The sequence below is a fragment of the Anas acuta genome, chromosome 8 (assembly GCF_963932015.1).
Source record: "Anas acuta chromosome 8, bAnaAcu1.1, whole genome shotgun sequence".
NCBI lineage: Eukaryota > Metazoa > Chordata > Aves > Anseriformes > Anatidae > Anas > Anas acuta.
This window is the reverse complement of record NC_088986.1, coordinates 4,889,626-4,913,642: the sequence shown is the minus strand read 5'-3', so window position 1 is coordinate 4,913,642 and position 24,017 is coordinate 4,889,626. Positions and strand designations below refer to the sequence as shown.

The 24,017-nt window shown below is 49.1% G+C and overlaps 1 protein-coding gene across 1 annotated transcript in view; it reads right to left on the bottom strand.

Moving 5' to 3' along the window:
* Positions 1-9,896: 9,896 nt before the first annotated feature.
* Positions 9,897-24,017, bottom strand: part of PLPP3 (phospholipid phosphatase 3) — a 42,331-nt gene continuing 28,210 nt past the window's right edge. The window contains exons 3-6 of the mRNA XM_068691085.1: positions 22,782-23,065; positions 21,955-22,012; positions 15,612-15,788; positions 9,897-11,709 (exon numbers count right to left, since the gene is read on the bottom strand). Of these exons, the coding sequence (XP_068547186.1) occupies positions 11,584-11,709; positions 15,612-15,788; positions 21,955-22,012; positions 22,782-23,065 (645 nt within the window). The 3' untranslated portion in view covers positions 9,897-11,583. The remainder of the gene's footprint in view (positions 11,710-15,611; positions 15,789-21,954; positions 22,013-22,781; positions 23,066-24,017) is intronic.

Below are 24,017 nucleotides of genomic sequence, written 5' to 3'. Positions count from 1 at the left end.
TCCCTCCCCTGCACCTCATTTTCTCTACTGGTAATGATGGGCAGTGGTGATTGCAGCCTGCTTTGATGAAGCATCCTGTGATCTACAAACGAAATGCTCTGTGTAAATGTGAGGAACATAATTATTGTTATCAAAAAACAAGCTGCCTGGTCACCTCAGAGCTGGTTTATATGTTCGTGATTGGTTTAGATCCAAAAGGTGATAAAGCAACGTGTTTAAACATGCCATCACATTCCCGATATACCCAATCCAGTCTTGGGGGACAGTAAATATTGCAAGCGTGGTTAACCCCTGTTTCAGGACACTGCAATACCTTTGCCTTTGATAATCTTCTGAGCTCCAGCCGCCCTGCTGATGCTGGGATTTGGAAATCCCCAGTCGATACTCACTCTGCCATACAAGTCAGGTTAGTTTTCAGCCCATGTTTTGCTAGAACGAATTGTGTGCAGACCTCAGGAATGAGAACCAAATACTGCTTGACATTTACAGTGGGTATTTAATTTCAGAAAGAGCCTTTGTGTAGGGCAGAATCACACAGCAATGAAGAGCCCCTTCCAGCCTGAAAAACAGCTGCTATTTAGTGTTTTATAATCACTTTATGCCGCCCTCTAAAACAGAGGGTGAGGATTCGAATGCTGCATCCTGTTAAAATTACAGAAGTCTCAATAGACTGAAAGCCATTTTCCAAATTGGAGTTTAGCTGTAATTATGGGTCAAACATCTCCTCTTAAGTAAAAAGCCCCCTTATTTAATGATGTGACACAACATCGCTGCAGGGGCTTTGCTTTTCAGCCGTTTTCCTACCTCTCATTTATTATATTAATCTGGCCAGAAGGAGAAAACAACACAACCATGGGAGGGCTATAAATCTGCCTGTTTTTGAGCATAACTCAAGCCCTAAATAGAGAGAGGTTGGGAAGCCACTTCCTCCATCGACAGGTTATTCCATAATTATCCTCTCCTGTGCTCTCTCCGCCTTCCCCTGCAGCCTGGAGCCAGGATGGGGCCAGGATGCTCGGCACAGTGGACACAGGGCCAAGCCCCACACTCCCCAGCCTTGTGCAAGGCAGCCTCTGTTATCAGCGTCCACAGCATCTTCCCACAGCTCAGACAAAAGCTCTGCGGTTATTTGTAGATGTCTGTAATTTGTGGGGTCCTCCCATCATTTTATTTGCTCGTAAATATAGGACTGGGAACTCCTGCACTCAGTCGTCCTCTTATTGCTTGATGTTTCCTGTGTACCGAGCGTGCTGGCCAAACAAATATTCCCCTACCCTTGTTTACTGCACTCAGCTCTTTGGCATGTCATACATCAGGCCCAGCTTCCTCCCCTGCTCCTTATAATTGTGATTACCTGAATTGGAGCTATTAAAGGCTTTTAGCAGTCCTTTTCCTCCCAAGAAAATGAACCCAAATCTCCAGAATGTCACGTTCCGCTTCGTTTGTACAAACGGTGGTCAGAAATCCTCTCGGGAATATTGGGATCATCTGTCATTATCACCCAGCCCATCTCGCTGTAGCCAAGCTGGCTCCTGGCTGGTTTCCTCCACAGATATTTAAAGGCTATCACAGTATTTATCTCTCTTTCCTTTGCTATTTGTGTGCTAGAAGATCCTCAGGCTTACGTTTCTTTGCTATTTTCATCGCTTTTCCCCTGTTTCAGGAATAGACAGTGCTTGCTCTGGAAGTGGAGGGGAGGCGACCTGAGGACAGGCTTTGCGTGGCAGGGCTGGGATTGCTGCATCCTGCAAACTGCTCCCGAGGGCTTCGCAGGGTACAACCCCCACACATGGCCCGTGTGCCATCTGTCCCACACCATGCATAGCCTCTGACATGGAAACTAGTGAGGGAGCTGAGCTCGGGGGGAGTTTTCCCCGCTTTAGGGCCACGGGCTATTCTGGACCTGTGAGCTGCAAGGGGACGAACCTGTTGATTTTTCCACTAAGCTGCATAGGCCCCTCAAACAGCTCCATAATGCAAAACATGTGCTGCTGAGCCCCGGCAGCCAGTTCTCACTTCGGCTTAGCCCATGTTTGTTCAAACTCTGAGTGTCATCTGACAACAGAGAATATGGGGCGAGGAAAGCAACATTCCTGGGAATCTTGTTCCTGTAAGAACGTGCTCCAGCTGGACACAGGACCCTTACCTGGAAGGTTATTTAGCCCCCTTGCTGCCATTTAGCACCAGCTCCTGTTAAAACCTGCCCCTAAATAAACATGTAGAGCAACGCCGAGGTTCACAGGGACTTTAGGTGCCTAGCATGTGCTGCACAGCAAAGTGCATGGGGAGCATCATTGGCAGGTTACCTTCCACGTTGCCTGAAATGTGTCCTTACAGCCAATATCGCCATCCCCAGAGGTCTCAGTATGGGGAAGGCTGCATCATTTCCACTACACACTTAGGAAAGATTGGCTCTGGGGGAAGGAGAGAGGCAACCCCTGCCAATGGACCCAGCAGCTATGCCAGGAGCATCTCATTTTGCTGAGCTCGGGGGCCATGCTCCAGGCAACACCTCACAGGCTGGTGAGCCACGTGCTCGCACGGCTTTCCCTCGGTGAGCATGAGTGGAGCTCACCACGTTCCTCCTGCCACCCCAGCCAAAGGGCTGCCCAGGAGCAAGCCTTGCAGCCACGCTTAGTTAAAAATAATGAGTCTTCTCTTGCTGCTTGCATTGTGTCTTGAGGTACAAAAGAAAAGGAAAACACTCCTCAAGCACTTTGAGATTGTAAGCGATTTTGGAGATAAGGAGGGTTTTTTTTGTGTTCTTGGTGCCTGCAACTATGTAGATCTGCATTGTAACTGGGAAAACAGATTTGCAAAATATTGTTTAACGTTTCCTAATGGGGATTCGTATTTTGACTTTCTGCCTCAATTCAAGAGGAAAATAGTAAAATATCTGAATTTCTCAAGGGATAGAAACCCCACATTCAAAACTGCCTTAATAAAGTGGGGAATGGCTAGCAGAACCCCCCAGTATTTTTGGCAACTATAAATACCAGCAGATCTTCTTGCTGATCATCTACCTTGGCTGATGGTTGGTGGGACATACCATACAAATGTGCCTTTAGGATGTCCTTCCCTTCTGACTCGTGACATCTGCCTCAGTTTCCTGGAGTCACTAAACACAAATGTGAAAGGTTTTCCTTGGACCAAGAAGGGTGAGTGCCTTAGAGCCAAACCCATCTTGGTGCAGCAACCTCACCTCACTCCTCTCCACTTTGGCACCACACAATATGTAGATATAGAGGTTGTATTTGCCTGTTGTGTTCTTAAGCTCATTTTTTGTTTAATAAACCTCTTGATTGCATGGTTGTTATGTGCAAAAAATGCACAATTTTCCCTCCACAAGGAAAGATAATGCACAGCATCTCATGTATGGACATGACCCACCCCAAAAGATCTCCCCATGTCCATGTAGATGCCCCAAGGGTTGCAGCAGTGTGTGCAGGGGCAAGTGGAGCTAAATCTAAATGCCATTTTTCCCCCCTTCTGTACTTAAACAGAAATAGCTGCTCATAAATATAATCAAATTGGGAGAAAACGTCTCGAGGCAAACTCAAAGCTCATTACAGGTCCCGTGCTGGAAATGTTTGTGTTACATTGCCCATAAAGCACAACGGGTATTTTGGTAGCTTGGCTCCAAGCAGCCTGCTCCTGATCGAACCTTCTGGCTGCTTGCAGAGGTGCCAGCTTGTCATCGGCAGTACCGCTATGTGCTAATATCTTCTCCCAGAGAGGTCTGGCGGGTGGTTCATTAGCTTAAGCACTAATCCTCGCTGCCTTGGATGTATTTGTACAGAGACCTGCTCTGCAAGAGAGCTGCTTTCCATGCTCTTTCCTCTGAACTGTTAATCCACCTGCTCGGTGCCTAGCCTGGCCCACTTCCGCGGGGAGCTGCTCTCTTCTTTGCAAGATGAGACATGCATGGCTTAATGCCTCGAGTGAGCTTGCCTGTACTATTCAAATCTTCCTGCAAGGGCTTAGAAATACAATTGCCGCCTTATTTTCAGTGCCAGTTCAGACAAGGAGCAGGCACACAATTATTTGAATATTTTGTCCTTAATAAACAAGACTGAAGCTGTAACCCTGGCCTGGCATCCCTCCCCTTGCCCCTCTGGCCTATTTAGCATACAGTGGGTGGAAAGTCTTATGCAGGCTTTTGTTCGGCTCGCGTTCGTTGGTGTCTGTGCAGATAACCGTTATCAGCCCCATGTGCCGCTGTTTACTTTCAGCAAGGTCACATCTGCATAAGTCAGTTGCACTGCAAGAATGTAGCGTAGAGGTAACCTCTGTTTCCTTCGTAGCTCCTCTGGAAAGCTGAAATGATTATAGGAATTTCTGCTGTGTGAATTTTAAGGTAAAGGTCAATATATGGCAAAGCTGTCTTTCCGAATATATCTTAACCCTCCAGCTTTGCGTCAACCAAAGAATCATCTCCAAACCTCTCAAGGTCTTTTGCCATGTGTACCTTAGGTCATGGGGCCTGGTTCACACCCCTAACAACATCACACCTGATTTATACTGAGTATAAATGAGCAAGAAGTGTCTTAGCCCCCCACTCCAAGCTTGGAAATGCCACCAACCTCCCCAGCATCACCTGACGAATTGCGTCTTACACATTGGCATGGAAGTCACTAATGCTCATCTTGCAAAGAGGCCTCTTCTGCAGCTATGGACAACCCGACAAGAGTGCAGTTATCCTTTCCCCAGAGCACCCCAAGGTCAAGCAGATAAGGTGCCTGACAGAAGCAGGCATGAAGGAGGGCAAATGCCATCAAGCGGTGACTCTCCCGGGGCCTGGTAGGGGTTAGGACCTGATAAGGGATCTCCTCTTTGACAGCATCAGATTAAATCTGACCTACAGGCAGAAGGTGCTCCTCTCTAATTGCTTCTAAAAAGGAAAATTGGTCCTCAGCTATTCACTTCCCCATCAGTTTTGTGTTAACTTGCAGCCTTTCTGACATTTTTGAAAAGCGAGGAAAAACCTGAACAAAAAGTGAGCAGGCTTTAAACTTAGAAGCATTATTTACAAGCAAGGCCCATGAAAAGCTAACTAGGGGACTCAGCTATGGGAAAACGGTGTGATTTAATAAGATTTTTTTTTTTTTTAATAAATAAAAACAAAGGGATGTGGTACTTGAGAATACAGAGGCAGTCAGTAATGAAAAATAAGGGAATTAACAGCACATTTTTAACAGTGAGGCCCAGGAGCCAGTGGGACAGCTGGCCAAGGCATGTGGTAAATCCTACGCAATTTGGCACCTTTGCATCAATCCTGGATGACTTCCTAAAGGCCACGCAGTACCTTAGCCATTGCTATCAGGCTAAACACAAAAGCTGTGGGATGATTTCTGAGCAAAGGATGGAGTGTTGGTGTACTGTTGGCCTCAGCATCAGTTAATTTGTTTGCCATCCATGTTGACGACTCTTGGAAATCCATGAGTTGAAAATGCCATGTCCAACCAGCCTGCACCCGTTCAGGGGAACACAAGGCTGGGTGTGCTGAAAAGCACTGCCTCTCTTCAATTAAGCAGTGTTTTTTCAGCTGCTATTGTCTCATCATTTACAAGCAGAACTTCCATAGACTTTTTCTAGTTTTTATTATTTTCCCATGGCAAGAAATACTTCATAAAGAAAAAAATATCAAAGCAAAGCCCATTTTTTGTTTTAAGGAAAAGCTTCAATGGTATTTCCCCCCACCCCCCAAGCCTTGGTAGTTATTCTTGCTTTAATTTGAGCAAGGCTTATATCAGTTGAAGTTATACTTGTGCTTACTTGACTTCAGGTAAACAGGACTAATCCTGCTTAAAACTAAACTAAGAATATCTACACAGTTTAATGAAATGGATTAAAATTTTACCTCATATTAAACATTAACAATCTTTCTTGTTCAGACAAGCCCTGGGAGGCTGGAGAAACATTATTTATTTGCCTTCTACGTCACTGAAATTTCCTTGAAAAGAAGCAAATTATGCACTTGTGTAGAGGGCCAGGCCCTTTGATATAATGGTGTTACATCGGCTTGTGCTCATGGGAGATCTGGCTCCCTTCCTCTGTCGGATGAAAAGAGTGTTTCTTTTCTTTTTTAGATTTTATTTTATTTCTGAGTTCTTTATTAAAACAGCACAGTTCTTCCTGTTCCATTTGTGAGGTTTCTTTAGGGAAAAGATCAGCCTAGCACGTATTAAATGCTCTTTGATTTAATTTATATCTCCAAATGACCTCAGCTGGCACGCACCCACACCACACACCTGGAGATGGAGATGTCAAAGTTTGGGTGGAAAGCCAAGATTTTCACACCGGTTCCTGTACAAAGTGATGGCTTTGTTTCACTTCACTCTTTTTCAGGGTAAGTGAAGTCACATTATTTCAAGTTTTGGTGTAGCTTTAATTACTTCAAAGACTGCAGGAGCAGGCTGAATTCCCATTAATTCCCATTTTTCCCATCTGTGTATATGTATGTGTACGTATATTTTGGTGTTTGGTGGTTCTTATCCTCAAATTCCTGCTGACACGTGGGAACACTAAAAGGCGTTTTTCTTAAATCACAACCCATTGTTCCTGTTGGTTGTGAATCCTCAGTACAAAGCGAGATCAAACCCTGCAGAGCTCGTGCCTTTGCACACCGCAGATGCTGGTGCCTTTGCTACCAGCAGCGAATTAGCCAGTGGCCTCACACTTCACGTGTCCCAAAAACACAGCACGGAGAGTCGCCTGATTAGCGATGGAAAAAATGAAACACACCAACAAACAAACAAACAACAACAGCAGCAAAACACCAAACACCAACACAAAGACGGTCATATTCTGGGGGAAGAACAAAAATTAAACGTTTCACGCAGCCGCGCCTGTATATATTAAAAGCAGCGCTGCCTGCGAGCTACCGCCGCGGTCGCAGTCGGCGGCTCTCGAGCAGGGCAGGAACAGGCCGAACGAGACTTTCTAAGGAAACCAAAGGGCACTGGGAGATTTTTCCTCGTGACTGCGCTCCCTTCTAGCTACAGATAGGACGGGCTAGGTATTCGTCGCAACCAGTTTGATCACTGCTACCCAAACACATGCATAGGTGTAGTCTGTGCCCCGAGGAAATCATAACTTAAGACAAGCTCACGCAGGCACTCCCACGCCGGCTGGTGCCAGCGGGGGTGGCGTGCAAAGGTGATAATTGAAAGTTGTTGGGTTCGAGGGTTGTTTTGTGTGTGTTATTTTCCCCCCCGCTGAATCAACAGGTTGTTGTTTTGGACCTCCTGCTTCCTTCGGTGAAGGTGGCGACTTGTCTTCAGGCTCACAGGGCCGAGCCCCAGGCCTGGCAGGCCCCTGGCACCCCGTCAGCAAGTGTCAGGAGGTGTGCAGGGCTGGGCAGCAGCCCAGGTCTGTAAGGAGGCCCCCAGCCTGTGTTTACAGACAGCAGGAGCCGGGTGATTCACCTCATTCATAAAATCTGCCTCTCCGATCTCGGCCCCAGAGGTGAGGCTGAGCACCAGGCCTGCCTCTTGGGAGGGGAGCGGTGGGTGAAGCCGAGGGTGCGGCAAGAGAAAGGGGACGTGGGGTGAGAAATGCAGCAAACACGGGGTGCTGTCTCCTGAGGTGTCCATGGTGTGGTCAGGAGGCTGAAACCAGCTTCCAGCACTGAGCTGGAGGAGCTCAGCCTCACAGGTCCTGTGGCCCTGTGGCTGGCTGCTGGCTGGGTCGCTGCAAACAGCTGGATGAAACCTCCGGCCACCCAAACCAGCCAGGTTTGGAGCAGAGCACAGCAGGTCCCTGCTTGCAGGACGGATCTCCTCCCTCTCCCTCCCTTGATTGAAAACTTCATATCCAAAAAATCATCAAGCAGAAGTTCAACAGCTTCAGCGTCTGCAGGCTGCCAAGCATTCTTGCTGAGGGAAGCTGTTTGGGTACACCGAAACACGGCCGAACCTGGGGCTTGCGTAAACCTTTCTTACCTTGGAACAAAAGATCTGCTCCCATAGCAGTCAGGTGCACTGCATGAATCGTGTGAAAACACGCCGAACCGGTCTCTGTGCAAAAAAAGACAGGTTTGACTGGAACAGCCCCTTGTGCAGAAAGGACCTGCCAGCATCAAAGGCAGATGTGTGCTGGGTGCTCCACAGCCTCCGATTAGCATCTGCAGGAGCAGAGCCCACGTTTTGCAGCACTGAAGGCCACAACGGGCACCCAGCCCCGGGCTCCAGCAACGTGCCTGGTTTGCATAAATCTGTTTGAGTCTTTTCATCCATCAAACTCACTGGGAGAGCTGCAGCATGAAAACCACCGTACTACCCAACCCAGCCAGCCACAGTCTCGTGGCTGCTCCCCATCCCCGCTGATGTGCATGAAGGACCAAACCTGGCACGGTGCATGCTCCAGCAGCACGCACAGACTCTGCTCAGGGACTGCCTGCAGAAGTGGTTGCCTTCAGATCCTAGAGCATGTATGGTTTGGTTTTAAAAGTTTTTTTTTTTTTTTTTTCTTTTTCCATTTCACTCTTTTCTCTTTCACTTCCTTCCTGCCCCGCGGGAAGCAATGGTAATAGATATGCCCCATTGCTGTTCTCATGGCTCACACTGCCTGCTGAGATCCAGCCACCCCACTCAGTCTCCCCTCCACATTTGTGGTGGTGCCTGTGATATGCAAGTGGCAGCTCCCAGTGCTGTGGGATGCCTCCCACACTGGTGTCCAGCATCACCCTGCCACTGCCTGGCCCAGCCTGCCCAGAACTCATTCCTCCTCTAGCACCTATACACTCACTCTTCTGCTAATCGGGACAGGGCTCTCTGGACTGTGCTGCTGGCAGCCATCACTCCCCTTTACTTATTTACCAAGCAGTCGGCAGGGGTGAGCAGCAGAGCCAGAAATAGGACACGGTGCTACTGACACCAGGACACACGTTATAACCTTAAAGCCTGCTGCCTTGTCCAGAAACATGCACTGACTGCCTTTCCTGCCCCATACCTGGCCTACACATCCCACACAAGGCCTCCAGCATCTCACCACCTCCCCAGCTGCCTGATGCTCCCCAAGCCCTCCTCTGTCCCCCATATATCTGTACACCTGTTTCCATACACCCAACAGTAGCAAAGCTCCCTTTGCATTTAGGACAGGCACAGGTTTACTAAGTTGTTCCATGTAATAAAATACTACTACTAATTACGGTAATAATAGCAAGTGCTAGCTGAGCTCTGCCTGCTTAATTTCCACCTGCTATTTATTTTCAGTTTGATGTGGTATTCACTTCCTGTCATGCATTCTTGCAAATTATTTCTGTGCTGCGTTATCTTGCCAATGTGGTTCACCCAAGGAGTGGCCGAAACGCAGCTCCGACTGAGGGTGTCACCACCAAGGAGTTAATTTTGTTCTCAGATCCTGTAGGAGTGGGGGAAAAAAAATCAAGCCTGAAGTGGAACCGTACGCTGTGCACGTGTGTGTATGTGAGCACACGCCACTGTGGGATGTTTTTTTTTCCTCTTTTCCCCTTCCACCCACATCTTCACAACCCATCAAGCTGCAAGGCTTTTGGTTCAGTTGCAAAGTATCATGGGGTTGTTTCATGGGAAAGGTGTTGGCAGAGTTGTGAGCCCTCCTGGGAGACCCAGCAGCCAGACTCTTAAAAACAAACAAACACAAAAAACATATTTCTTTAAATGTTAGAATATTGATAGAGAGAAAGGGATGCAATCAATAAAAAGAAACGTCCTTAAAGCCTGGGCATTGTCAGGAGCAGTTCAGTGCAAACCTGTGATTGCAGCCACCATACCCTCTCCACCCAAGAAGCCTATCCATGGTGGCATCAGGTCCCCTACATCCAGATGATGCGTGCATCAAGTCCCAAAGGGTGACTCGAGTTCCCTGGGCAGGAGGGCTCAACCCAAAGGCAGGACGCAACACACGTGGGGCTGTTTAGTTGTGTTATGAGCTTTTATTTAAAAAGCACATTTATACAGCAATAATTTCGCAGATACAAATTTTAATTTTGTATTCTACAAAAGTCTTTGAATATTCTTCTCTTTACAAAATGGAACATTACAAAAATACAGACAATTTAATATGATTTTTTTATACAAATGTCTCTAATTGTAGTTATTTTCATTAAAATATTACTACCACAGAACTACAATATTTTAGTCGACTATAAAAAATTAATTCAATGCTTTTTTAAGCAGCAAAATGTAAATAACACAGGTCAGGACACAGTTTATAGTCATAGTGGATATATCTAAAATTGTTTCAGAAATAATATTTTACATAGTTAATTTTTAAGGTTTTATACATTATTTATATAATATTTATATATAAAAAAAATCATAGCTTGCTATAGTTGAAATGATAGGACGGATTCTGTACGAAGGATGTGCAAATGGCCGTTCTGCATGCTTTGCGTGATCCCTTTGCAAGCGCGCTCTGTGAAAGGTCTGCAAGCCAAAAACCTGTGGTTTCCGGGCAAAAACAAAAACTAAAAAAAAAATAAAAAAAAAATCACACTCGGCGGAGGCACAACTGATTTCCCACCGGTGTCCCCGAGCAGAGCACTCCGCCTGGCACCCGCGGCGGCAGCGCACACCGGGGTGCCGACGGGAGAAGCAGGGGGGGGATGCACGAACCGACTGACACCCAGGCTGGGACGTGCCGCCCAGCAGCCCGTCCCAAAACGGCAGAATTAAAGTTTCCCCGGGACTCAGCCCCGAGGTCGTAGTGCGAACGTGCCTCCGGCAGAGCCGCCACTGCCCAAACCGTGAGCGCACAGAAAATCTGCTGCGATTTTGAGGGGGGGAGGACCGGGAAGCGGAGGATGCTCTTTTCCATTTTAAGGCCATTTGCGGCTGCTGCATGCGCCCGGTGGCTCAGGCAGGATGAAGCCTCGCCAGGAAGCGAGCGGGAAGGAAGAAATGTGGCTTTCTGTGCCAAGGGTGGGTTTGTTCAACCTCGCTGCGTGTCTCAGGACTGCTTGTGAAAGGTGTGTAGTGTGAACAGAGACCCTCCGGACATCTTTGACTGGGCAAGCTTCTTCTACGCTAAGTCACAGTATGGAACAGAGGAGGCAAAAACAAACTAGCATCCGATAGGAAAAAAAAAAAATCAACTCTTACAAACCAATCCCAGATCTTGACTCAGTGCTGTTTCTCATACATAGTGCTATATAATTCAATTGTGAGTTGTTTTTTTTTCCTCGCAGGCATTGGACATCTTCATCACAAAAAAGAAAACAAAAACAACTAAGATGGCCAGCTTTCCAAAATCCCTTAGTGTTCATTACGCTATGAACAATTTGGCGTTCACTACAACATGAACACTCAAACCAATTGCACATCCAGGACTCCGGCAGCTCTCTTTGCTTGTTCAGCTTTTTGTCGTGTGTCTGTTTTTCACTGTCGCTTCTGACTTAGTTGACCACCACCCCTTTTCCTCCAAATGTCGCAAGTTGAAAAGACCACAGAGTAAGACTTTACCGGTCGGGCAAGAAAGTCTCTCCCTACATTCTACTGTCTGATGAGATTTGAGAGCAGCAGGTAGTTGCTGTCAGCAGTCATTTTTTTGCAAAAATAAAAAATAAAATAAAATACAACGCCAATCCGATCTCTCAAAGGCCTACACCATGTTGTGATGGTTATTGCGTTCAATGATGTCCACAGGTGAAAGGATCTCCTTCCGGATGGGGGGCGGTGGCAGGCAGGTCTTTGTCTTGGGTTTGAAGAGGTCTGAGACGTAAAACACCTGGGGGAACAAGAGGGAAAGGCAAACTTAGCCCCACTGGGAGATGCTTCATTCACAAATTTGGTTTACAAAGCACGTACAAAGCTGTAGGCTCAAACACTTCTTGTGCTGTTGAATTCCTGCGCGTAGCCCCAGCACCTGCTACCACCTTCCCGTAGGACACAGAAGGCTCAGACCTCACATAACACAGCATAAAAACACGACAGAACAATTTCATTTATTGCTGTGTCTTCACCAAGAGCAGGACCGCAACCCCACTGCTGAGCGGGTTAAAAAGCCAGGAAACAGACACACGGCTCACACTCACACAAAACAAAGGTCTCCAATGAGCCTGCCTGACTCATGCAAGCTGTTTTAGGGATGGGATCGATGTGAAATAACACATTTAGGCAGACACCAGGTAGGCAATGAGAAGCCCTCAAATCCAATTTGTACTAAACGTTACAGGCAGCAAGTCCAAAGCACACGATGGACTGATTCACATCTTGCCCTTTCCCCACCAGCCCAGAGAATAGAGGAGGAGCCATTCCTGACTGCTTTTTCCTAAATATCCCGTGATGTAAGCCCTCTCCCGGATGTGAAAAAGCCAGCGCTTGGCAATTTCGGGAGGCAGCAACACAATAAGAAACAAAGTGCTGGGAGGAAACTTCCACATCCTCCCTTGGCAGCCGCTGCACTGAGCTTATCAGCGCCGTCAGACCGGGGCACTTTCTCCCATGCCAAACCTCAGCCCCACACCAGGAGGGAAAAGACTTAAGACAGCACAGATCCTCCAGAGGTAGCAAAAAGCAGCCAGGACTCTTCTTTTTGTTAGCTGGTACCAAATCCCAGAACTTCAGTCATGCCATCAGTGGCTTCTGCCAGCCCAAAGTTGCTGGCTCAGCTTCAGGTATCATCAAGCGCTGGTAACTTGGAGCAAGGTGTGGGTTAGCTGAACTGAAGCCCTGGGAAGAGCAGCACGTGGCAGCTGCAGGAATTAGCAGCACATTTGACTTTTCTCCTCCAGTACTCAGATCCAACATCTAAGCAATAAGATAAATGAGGGGGGGGGGGGGAAATCCAAGGTGCTCAAATGAATAATACCAGATTTACACCTTCAGGCTGGGTAACACAGGGAGGGAGCTGAGACGTTCCCCTCTGCCTCTCCACATTTTCTAGCTACCCACAGCCTCACACGGCAAGTTTAGTTGTCCTTGGAAACAACTTTTGCAAGTCCATATCAGCACAGGAAGATAAGGAACTGAGCTGAATAGACACCAAACCTGCTATAAATGGCAATTCACTCCTACAACCATAACTGCGGATTCAGGAAGCCGAGCTGTTGCTGCTCAGCTTTTATTGCTTCACAGGCAGGCACGGAAGGAGCTGACATGCAAAGTGGCTCTTTCCTCGGGGACGTGTTGGTATCTGGCTGCCTGGTTTTGTAACGGAGCTGGTAAAGTCATTTACAGGGCATCCAAGCGGCAGCATTTGCACCTCAGTTTCCATCAAAGGATCCAGCTGAACCCACAGAGGATCACAAGCCCGAATCTGGCCTCTTGCTGCCGCATCTCAGAGCATGAGCATCTTGAGCTGCTCTGGTGATGGTTTTCCTCTTGGCTGTTAACAAGCGTAAAACCTCCGCTCGGCTGGCTGCTGGTGCCAGCGCTCTCGCGTGCCCACCTCGGAGAGCTGGATTCAATCAAAAAGATGTCCAATTTCTGCACCAACACAGCCATGACAAATTGATTTACGGGAGGAGAGTGCTCAGTGCAAGAAGCATATGGGGATTACGCTGAGCCTGGTCCTTGTTTTGGACAGGAGTGAGTTATGGTGGAGTGTCATCCTGCGCACTTCAGCCTTTACTGTGCTGCTTGCTGCTTTTCGGGGTTTCATTCAGAGACTGGGTAAGAGGTTTTCTTTCTCTTTAAACTGTATTTCACTTCAACGTGGCTGGAGGTTATACAAACACTTATAGGAATCATGAAACATGATCTTTTGGGGTTAAAACAGTGTGTTAAATCCTCCTAATGCTTGAAGTGTTTAACACAAAAAAGGACTAATAAACGTGCAAAGTTTTTCACTTGGATTAGCTCCATTTCCTGTAGAAGGTGCTCTCCACCCATAAAGAAAACTTGACAGCAGAAGACTGAGCGCCTGTTGTACAAAGCCAATATCTTATATTGCCACTTAGCAAGTCATATTCCTTTTCGGTATGCTGAAGAATTCCTTAATCACAGACAGAGAGGTTAAACCAACCTTCTGATCAAACCAGAGCAACACCAGGAGCGTGTCCTTCTGACGCCTCCCCTTTTCTCTCCATCAGAAAAAACATAAACTGCACGACACATAGCAGGCTGCCTACGATGTGCATAAAAACTATTTCCATTTAAGCAGTCCTCATCGTATTTCACCCTGGAAACAAGTCCGAATGTTTCATCAGCTGGAAGCGCTTGACACTAATGTCTTCTGCTTGTTATTTCAGGCACTGGAGGACAAACGCGTCTGCTGCAGCACAACCTGGATTTAAGTCCTGGCAGTCTTCGGAGGTGAAACCCACAATCGGTTTCTAGCAGAAATTATAGCCTGATAACTACGGTGTTTTAACAGCCATCATCCGGCGTGCTGCTGAAGGCTGTGCTGCAGGGAGGGGAAGAGCAGCAGGTCCCTGCCTCTGCTTTGCAGCATCCCCTGCATGAGCACCCGAACCCAACCTGGGCTAGCAGCCCTGGGACACACCAGCAAAATGCTCTAAGACCTCCACCTACCCCAAAGAGTCTGGGGTGATGCTTTCCTGGCCTCCAAGTCCTGTCTCCAAAGGGCATGGAGATGACCAGCCCTTCCACGAGCTGGCTGGAAAGGGCAGCGCCAGCAAACCCGTGCCCACCTGTGAAGCTCGCAGGCAGCTGCTTCCTACACTGCTTTGCCTCCGTACAGGAAAACCAGCCCGGCACTGCTGTGGCCTCCCCTTCCCAGCACAGCTTCCATCTGCTGGGGGGAAAACGGCCAGATCTGCTGCTTGCCCCGGCCAGGAAGCCTGGGGATGTCTGCACCAAGCATCCGGAGAGCTGCTGTCTTCCTGACACCGTGATCCGGGCAGCCACTGCCCTATATCCCAAATACTGCTGGCATACGGAGAGGTTAACTGCACCCCTGTAACACTGCCTGGTGATGTGACCTGGTGTCTAGACCTCCTGCAAACCTCGCAGAGGAAAAGATGACCAGGATGTGTGGAAACACCCTGGCAGTATTGGTACGGAAGATGCAGGAGCTGTGCTGACGCTGGCGGCAGGGTTAAGGCAGCTGCCTTCTGCATCTGCTGGCTCCACGTGCCTGAACGGGACTTTGGCATTCAGCAACACCACAACCCAACAACCATTGCCCAGTGGGTTAATAAGGCTTTGTAACAACTTTCCAGTCGTGCCATTTTTGACTGAGCTATGGATTATTATCAATGAGTGGAAAGTATATACACAACCTACTTTCTCTCCCTGAGAAATAAAGCATTAGGGAACTTAATTCCTTGCCTTGTTTTGCATCACTTTTCCATCAGTTAAAAAAAACAAAAAACAAAAACACCTCTAGACCAGAAAGTGGTAAGCTGTTACAGCCCTGGTTTGGGGAGCTTGTACAAAGACACGAGCGACCCCAGCCCCTTTGTTTCCAGGCGAGGCAGCAACCCTGAGAACAGCCCCAGTGCCCCCCACCACTTCCATCTGTCACTTCCAGTTACGGGGCCTGCAATCAGGTCACTCCTCAGAGAGTAAATTGCATGAGAGCAGCCCAGGCTGCCACAGACAAGCAGACACGGCTTTTGTTAACAGTTTTCTCACGAGCCCTTCCGCTACATTAAAAAACTGAGCTCGCAGCAGCAGCACCAGTAACCCCAACCCCAGGGCCCCCCCCCCCGAAGCAGCACTCACCACGCAGTAAGCCACCAGGGCTCCCTGTGCAAAGCCTGCCAGCACGTCGGTGGGGTGATGCTTGTGGTCTGACACGCGGGACAGGCCGGTGTAAAACGCCATCATGATGAGCGTGAACTGCAGCAGGGGACGGAGCAGGCGGGCGCCCTTCCACGTGAACCTGGCCTGCAGATAAAACTGCAGGGAAGAGAGAAAAAAAGAAAAAAGGGTGAGTTAATTTGAGGGTCCCACCTGCACTGGGGTAGACGCAGGGGCCCCATGGAGCAAGGAGGGGGAGTTTTCAACACAAAGGATGCTCTCTACAGGCCTGTGACCTCCTGCCTGCCACTTTGGAGCCTGGCAAGGGGCTCGATACCCATTTACAGCCCCTTTTGTGCACCCAGAGCAGTTCGCACTGCCTTGAGACAGGAGGGAGCGAAGCTCTCACCAGAAACCCCAAGCAGCTTAATAATACCATTTACCTACTGAAGCAAAATTAATTGGAAAGCTGATATGGGGGAAGCACTGTGTTGGTTGATTTAGTGTGTCTGGCTGTTGCATAAGCATTCTATTTACCCCTTTTTGGAAGGAATACACACCAGGCTCGTTAAAGGAAACGAAACATCATGTCATTGGAATGGAGCAGATGCTCCAAATTACCCAAATTGTTAGCCAATTAGCATGGAAGAGAGCAGCACCAAAACAGCTTGGTGCTGGCTAGCTCACATTATGATTCTGGGGAATATTTCTGCAAACCAGCCAGAGTCTGGGAACGGGGCCACATCCCCACGGCACACACCCCACACTGTGCAAACCGGTCCACAAGATGCTGGGGGACGAGCTATGGCTCTCAGGTCCCCGTGGCACCCCCCACTGCTGCAGTCTGGTGAAGCAAATGTCTCAGGAATACTTTCGGGTCCAGGGTACAGTGCAAAGCTCAGCCTCCAGTATGTTGTTGCAGAGCAAAAATAGTTCCATGTACTGTATCTTACAAACTGTTACCCTTAGTTCTACCAGGGGGGTTGAAACTTAATGTCTTACACTTCAGGCTATGTCCCACTAAAGCCATTAAGAATGAAATTTGATGCTGGGTAACCTGACATTTGTCCCTTTAGACCACTCCAACATCCCCTCAAATCCTTATATCCCACAAGCTCGAACTGGATAGGTCTAAGTGACGAAGCAAATTTTTGGTTAAAAATTAGCAATAAAAAACTAACACTGAATTTGAACATGATAAAACAGACACCTTTTGGAGTCTGAAGTGATTTAAAAAAAAAAAAAAAACAACACAAGAAATTCTATAAAACAAGGAAAGAAATGTCTTGTTTGAGATTTGTGCTTTGGGCAAACCATTTTATCAACTAGATTATACGGAGATTTTACCTTTTCTTTAGAAACACTTGCAAAAACTGCCCTCCCTTCCCCTGCCCAGCCTCTGCCCCCGTGTCCTCTGGCCCCGGTGCCTCCTGCTCCAGGAAACAGCCAAGTCCGAAACCACTTGGACTTGGAGCAAAACTTGCATGTTTGCATCGCGATGTCCCGTTCCCCTACTTCCATGCAACTTGCACTCCATCCCCACTGTGCCCTGCTGAAATCAGCCCAGGAGTCCAAAAGTTATCGCAAATTGCCAGGCAGATGCAGACAGCAAGGTCACGCAAGCCCCGTTTCCTTCAAATGGTGCAAGGGGCTGTTTGCAAACTGATTCCCACTTTCCCCAGCACAACCCTGGCCTGTGCAGCTCGTGCACACCCTCTGGCCCTGTGTAAGGTGTGGAAAGGCTGAGCAGCACTGTCCTGGAAGCCACCGGAGCACCCAGCACCGACTCAGAACAGCCCAAAGAAGGGGTGGATGGAGAGAATGAAGCGAGATCACAGCAGGAGCTGTCTGGAGCTCCCACCCACTGCCTGGCTTCTGGCAGGAGCCGAATTACCACGGAGCAGATGGCTTCGAGGGCATCGCATAGCTCTGCTCCTGCCAGGGGACTTCCACAGCGTTGGCGGGGACAACCCGCGGCCACACACAACCCCGGAGCGAACCCATTGGGGAGGAGCTGGCGGGGGACACGGGCTGAGAACCTCATCTCCAGCCTCCCAGGGCTTTCTGCCACCCAGACATCCCGTCCCCTTCACGCTGCCCCCACCACAAGGCTGAGCTCCACCAACCACGGCTCTGAGTCACCCCAAGGCTTCCTTCTGGGAAGCAGCCGGTCTTGTTTCGGAGTTAACCTGACGTTACCTCCTCCATCTGGAGCAGTAACTGAAATGGTGTGAGGCCAGAAGTCCTCAAACCCTTGATGTAGGGCAGAAGGAGAAAGACCTCCTAGCACCAAGTGGACGAGCTGATTGCCTCTTCCCCGCCTCTGCTGGCTGCACAGCATCCTCCCAAACCTGCTGGGAATATCGCCGTCTGCTCGGCAGAGCAGGTCGCACCTTGACCCCAGCCTCTGGTATAAACCACTTTTTTCACGTACTTAGGTCACCACCAAGCCTCAATCCAAGTCCACAACCACAAGTTTCCCTCGTACACATCATCACTCAGCAGCACGGCAGCATCGGGAGCTTCTCTGCCCTTGGCAAGAAACCCCAGTGCAAAGCTCCACAGTCACCCAGGCAAAACCAGCAGCACCTGTAAGTTTCCATACAAGCAGCAGACCACAATGAAAGCCCTTCTGATCTGAAGGCTTCAACCTCACCCACCGAACACCCATTAAACACTCAAGCTGCCCTGTTTTACTCTCATCTTCTCCAGAATCAGCCAGCGCTGCTGAGGGATATTAACTTAGTTTTCCTTCACCCTCTGAGCAACTGGCTGGGGTTTTGGGGAAGTTCTGGCTGAAAAAAAAAAAAATCAGCATTATGGTCTCAGGTGCCTGACAGGAGCAGAAAACCCCATTGCTCCCCTTGAAGCCTCCCCACAAACCTGAGGTGTGGGCTGGGCGCACCGTGAGCTGTTACAGACCTCCTCCTTCCTCAGCCTGCTATAAATATGGGCTATGGGCTCGCTCAGCCAAGGAGCAACAAAGCAAGGAAAATTAAGACAAAGAGGATTGCCCAAGCGCAATTTCCCCTTTTAAATTTTTATACAAAGGCCTGATGTTAATTGGGTATTCTTGGTGACAAGGAGGCTGCGAGAAACTTAGCCCTGAAGTCTCAGGGCTTATAATGAAATCCCAGGAGCTCTGACTGTGTGGCAAACGCCTTTCTGTGGGACTTTTCCACCAAAGCCCTCCAGGGCTTGGCATCAATTCACAGGTCCCTGTTAGGATCCCATGCCCAAACCAATAGTGCCCAACAGAGACCAGCTGGCCATAGGGCTCAGTGCTGAAACCAGGCACTGGTCACCCACTGCCCCCCTGTTCCTGCCCAGCCTCAGACCCTGCAGGATGCTCTGCAGACCCAACACACTCCAGCAATGATGGATTCTGCAGGTATTTTCCCCAACCGAAGGCATTTTGTAGCATCCTTGAGGTCTCCAGACAGACCCCGTTGGCCGCAGATCCCACCAGGACATACAACATATTACTGACCATAAACTTGTTTCTGCACGGGGTTTATACACACCAGCACATCACTGATGAGCACACACAGAGCAAACTTCCATCGAAAATATCCCCCTGCCCACGTGTGGATGCTGCATTTTAAAGGTGGCTTGACTTCAAGCGTGGGCTGATGTAATATCTTTTAAAAGACCGACTAAAGCTTTCTGCACCCACGACCTCCATCGCGTGGGACACAGGACTTGAAGCCATCGTCGTGCAGAATGGGCTGCGAGAGCCATGCCAGGAAGTGACTTGTTCTTGGAAAATGAAGTATTGTTCAACACAGAGCTTGGACGCTGCACTTAGGACACGGCTGGCCAGCTGAACCCCTGCAGATCTCGCTCAGTCCCACAAATGCCCCCAAAGTGCCTTCACCACCGTCAGTGCCTCCAGTTTGCAGAGGTCCCCCGCCAGCTCCCAGTTGCCACTGCTCCAGCAACAACCTGCTGCCATGTTACAACTTCACCGTCCCTAGCTCGTCTTCCAAAAATCCCCCCATCCATTTATGGCTGAACCCTGGGTGTGATTTTTTCCCCTGACTTTTTAAGGCACTGCACAACTGAACAGCTGGTCAGAGGGAGCTTGCTACCAACCTGATCTCGGTCACTGGACAAGGTATAGTTTAAAACAAAGTCATTCTTAGGGGACAAAACTGCTCCATGGAGAGGAATAAGGGGAGCAGATGGGGAGAGGAGCTGACTTTTTGCTCCGAAGTCATGGCCCCCAGAGTTACACAGGAGCACTTCCAAAGCCTGTTGCAAAGCTAAAAGAAAATTAGGCTACTTTGTATTAGTGCAGGCACTAGTACAAAGCAGCATTGGAAAATGAGCCACATTTTTTCCACATGTCCTAAGGGAATGCTGCACGTTACTGCTTTAGGGTCTCCAGCACACCCCCTGCCACCAGTGCCTTCCAGGCATCTGAATTCCCATTTTGCATCTCACTTGTTCCATAACCACTGTTTTTTTCAGAAAAACAAGGGACAAAAAGTCCTGGCAAAGCAGAGCGGTCTGCACGGCGCCCTTTGGAAAGCGGGTCAAGCCCTGGCAGTGCCGGCCAGCTATGGCCAAAACGAGCGGCTGGGAACATGGGATGGGGCTGGGCTCTTCCCCAGGCACTGCCTGGGAAGCCCAGGTTTGTCCCCTACCCTGAAGGATGCCACAGGCTACGATGCTGTGAAATGGGTGAGAGGTCATGCTGGGCTTCCAAAAAGGCCTGGGAGCTGCATCTCCTAAAAAAAAAAAAAGTACCCATAACCTTGCTAAGTATTCGAGGAAGAAACACGACCGACTTAGTGGGGACTGGCAGTCCTTGCTGCCTCCAGATGCCAGGCTCGAAAGTGGCCAACTTATCTCCCTGCCTGCAGAACACTCAGAAATAAATAAATGCCCCTCCCGAGGCAGTGAGAGTGACAATTTCCAAACTCAGCTCGGAAAGTTTTGCGAGGGCAGGGCAGGAGGGCCGAGCCTCCTGCGAAGCATCACGAGGCGGCTCCGGCACGGGGTGGGGGAGATGCTGCCAACCACCACGCTTCGGGTGCCCGGGCTGGGGCACAGGAGGGTCATTTTTGTGCAAGCAGTGATTTTTGTCAGTGGGAAAATGAAAAAAAAAAAAAACAAACACCACACACGCTGCGGCAGGGAGCTGGTTTCTCTTTTGTTTCCTGCCTCGTCCTCCCCACGTTGGCTTCTGGTAAGGGCAACACAGGGGGTGCGGGCTGCTTCTCCCCCAGCCTAGCACCTGGCAGAGCTTCAACCTCATTATTGTAACGTGGCTGGGAGGAGGAGATGGCCAAACTGTGTCCCAAAATATTTCAAGAACAGATTAAAAAAAAAAAAAAAAAAACCTACAGAGGGAATGAGGAAAGAATTTAATACACTCCCCCCCAAACAGCCTGGAAAGCTTAGTAATTAAATTACAGGAACAGCGCCCAGCCCACGGAGGGTAAATCCAGGGATTAAAAGCCAGGAGGGAGCTGCAGTAATTTATCTTTTCAGAGGGGAAAGTAGAGGGACGGGGGAAGCACTGCTAATAGATAAATAAGAGTTCATGTTTAATGTTTTTACAAGCACTACAAGCACAGGGCTGGTTCTTTGCTTGCCAGTCTGAGCTTACAGGAGATGGGGGGGGGGACAAATCTTGAAAGGAACCTGAAACTTTTTTTTTTTTTTAAAGCACAAATCACTATCCAAATCCCTTCCACCAAAAAACCTCAGTGCAGGACCTTTTTGGGGGCGCGGGGAGCGTGCCTGCGGCAGCCCTGGCAGGAAGCACCTTGGCACAGGCCCCGCGCAGGAAGGGCAGAGCCATTTGTCACCGACAAAGGAAAACGAGCCCCAGCCCTCCGCGACAGATCCGGCCGGGCAGGCAGCTTCACCTGCTCCGCCAGCCCTGAAACACAGCCTAGGAATCAGCCTCCACCCCGACAGAGATGCCACGGTGCATCCCCCACCACCACCACCACGGCCAATGCAATATTTTGGCACCCTCAACATTCTCCCTGGTGGAAACCGCAGCTTGGGGTGAGCAAAAATGCACAAGTCATCCGCTGGGGTAGTAGGGCTCGGATTTAATTGCAGCCTTGGCTACATCCAAAAGCTGCACAGCTCAGCTATAACCCGGGAGTTTCCAGCCCAAATAACACCGCAGGGTCCAAAAGTGAGATTTTTTCCACCATCGGCACGTTTGGGCTCTTGTTTTCAACCAACGCCCCCATCTCTAGTCCTCATCACACTATTATTGCTACTGAACGGGGGTGAACGCCTTGGGGTGGGGGTCAGGGGTTGAACCAGCTCCATCTCCAGTAAGGCTGAGGTCACTTACCACCAAATACAGCATGGTGTAGAGGGAGAAGGACGCGTGCCCGGAGAAGAAGGATTTCCTGCAAAACAAACAGGTGCTAAGAACCAGCCACTACCATGTTCTCGGTGTCACAAGATTACACATAACAAGGTACCTTGCCCATTAGCTAGTGAGATGGCCCCAAAGCAGAGGGAACCACAACCCCCCCCTCCATCTTTCGGGTTACAAAAGCCCTGTTATCCGCCCTGCTCGCTCCCGAGGCCGAAAACGAGCGGATGGGCAGGATGTGCGCATTGTTCGTCCCTTCCTGGTCTATTCGTGGGACAGCGCAGCTATTTCCAGGACAGCACGATAACTCATCGTCTCGCCTCAAATAACCAGGAAACCGTGAAGAAATGAAAAGCAAGCACTTCTCCGGTCGCTTAATTACGGCATTTAGGCGCCCCTCATTTAGGTTCCCCCTAAAAATGTCAAAACTGGGCATGGGATGAGTTTGATGAGGAGCGTGAAAGGGAGGTGCTAGGGACCTAGAGGAGAAGCCCTCCCTGCACAGCGGGACGGACGGCTGACATTAACTCAGCTCTTATGGTGAATTCCCACATTGACCAACCTCTCACGAAACAATAGTGTAGGAGTACAGGGAAAGGAAGAAGAAAACTATTCAGGCGAACCCCACGACTCCCGAGGGAAACCACCCGTTGCTGCAGCCTTCCCAGGGACAGCAGCAGCGAGATCCTCTACTACTGGCGGAGAACCCCTGAGAATATTTAGCGTGAGACACCATTTTGGCATCGGCAGCCCATTGCTTTGGACGCTTTCCCCCCCGACAGGGACACAAGGGCTCTCACCTGGCTTCCTGGACCTTGCTGTCGCTTCCCCTGCAGGTGTAGTTCTGGATGTAAACCCCCTTCCCGCAGCTGATGGTGGAGAAATCCAGGTCGCAAACCTCCAGGAAATGCGGCCGCAAGCGCCCGACGGACACTTTGGCAATGTCTGTGAAGGACTGGCTGATGGCACAGCCGAAAACGAAGCAGCCCACCTGCTTGTAGAGCGCTGCCACGTAGGGGTTCTGGATAAAGGAGTGCGACTTCTCCTTCAGGTAGTGGATGCGGTACAGCTCTCCCGTGATGATCTGTGGGGATCAAGCGACACAGAGGGGCTGGGGTTAGAGAGAGGGAAGGATGCTTTGCAAAACCAGCCGAGACAGCAAGATGAAGATGTGCCAAGCTGCAAGCCAGGAGAGACAAAATTCACTCTTACAACAGGCTGCTTAATGATTTCTCTTCTTGCTCTGAGCATCTCAAACCAAGAACCTGTTGCCATAGTGAGTAAAGCTTAGTCCAGAGGTTGCCACCTCCTGATCCTCCTCATCTTCTGCTTTTTACTGCCTCTCAAGAAGAGATTGCACTCCTCAAAGTTTTGTTTATAGAAAATTTCAAAAAAAAGCTGGATTTTGGTTTAGCATGTTTGTACATCTTCACAGAACTGAAATAGTGCCCCATTCTATTCTATTTCAGTGTCACAGAAATAAAAATTCAACATAAAACAGACACATAACATGGGATTGTTTGGGAAGGAGAAGCCAGATCCACTGTCCCCACATCAAAGTGACTTTGGAAAGGAAAAAAAAAAAGAACAACTTCCCAACCTGCCTCTCTTCCTCTTCTAAACCCATGCACAACAGGGCATGACTCAGAAAACACTGAGCTTCCCAGATTCTAGCCCCAAATTTGCCACCACCAGACTCCATTTCAGCCAAAGCCACCATACACACCAGGTATTGCTGGGAACCTCAAGGGATCCCAAAGCTGCATGGCAGCAAATGATGCATTTGTGGTGCCACCAAAGGCTTTGGCAATACTGCCATCGCAGAGCAGAGGGCTGGCTTCTTGTAATCCCGACTTTTAAAAGGCAGCTTAATGAAAATCAGGCTGTGAAACCAAGTCCAAATGTCTCACCTCTCCCAAAGAGGCAAAGGCTTAAGTTGTTCTCTGTCACGTTACACACCTAGCTTTTGAGCTCCAGATTTACAACTTCAGGATTTCATTCATTACTTTAAACGCTTTTATACCTGACCAATAAAG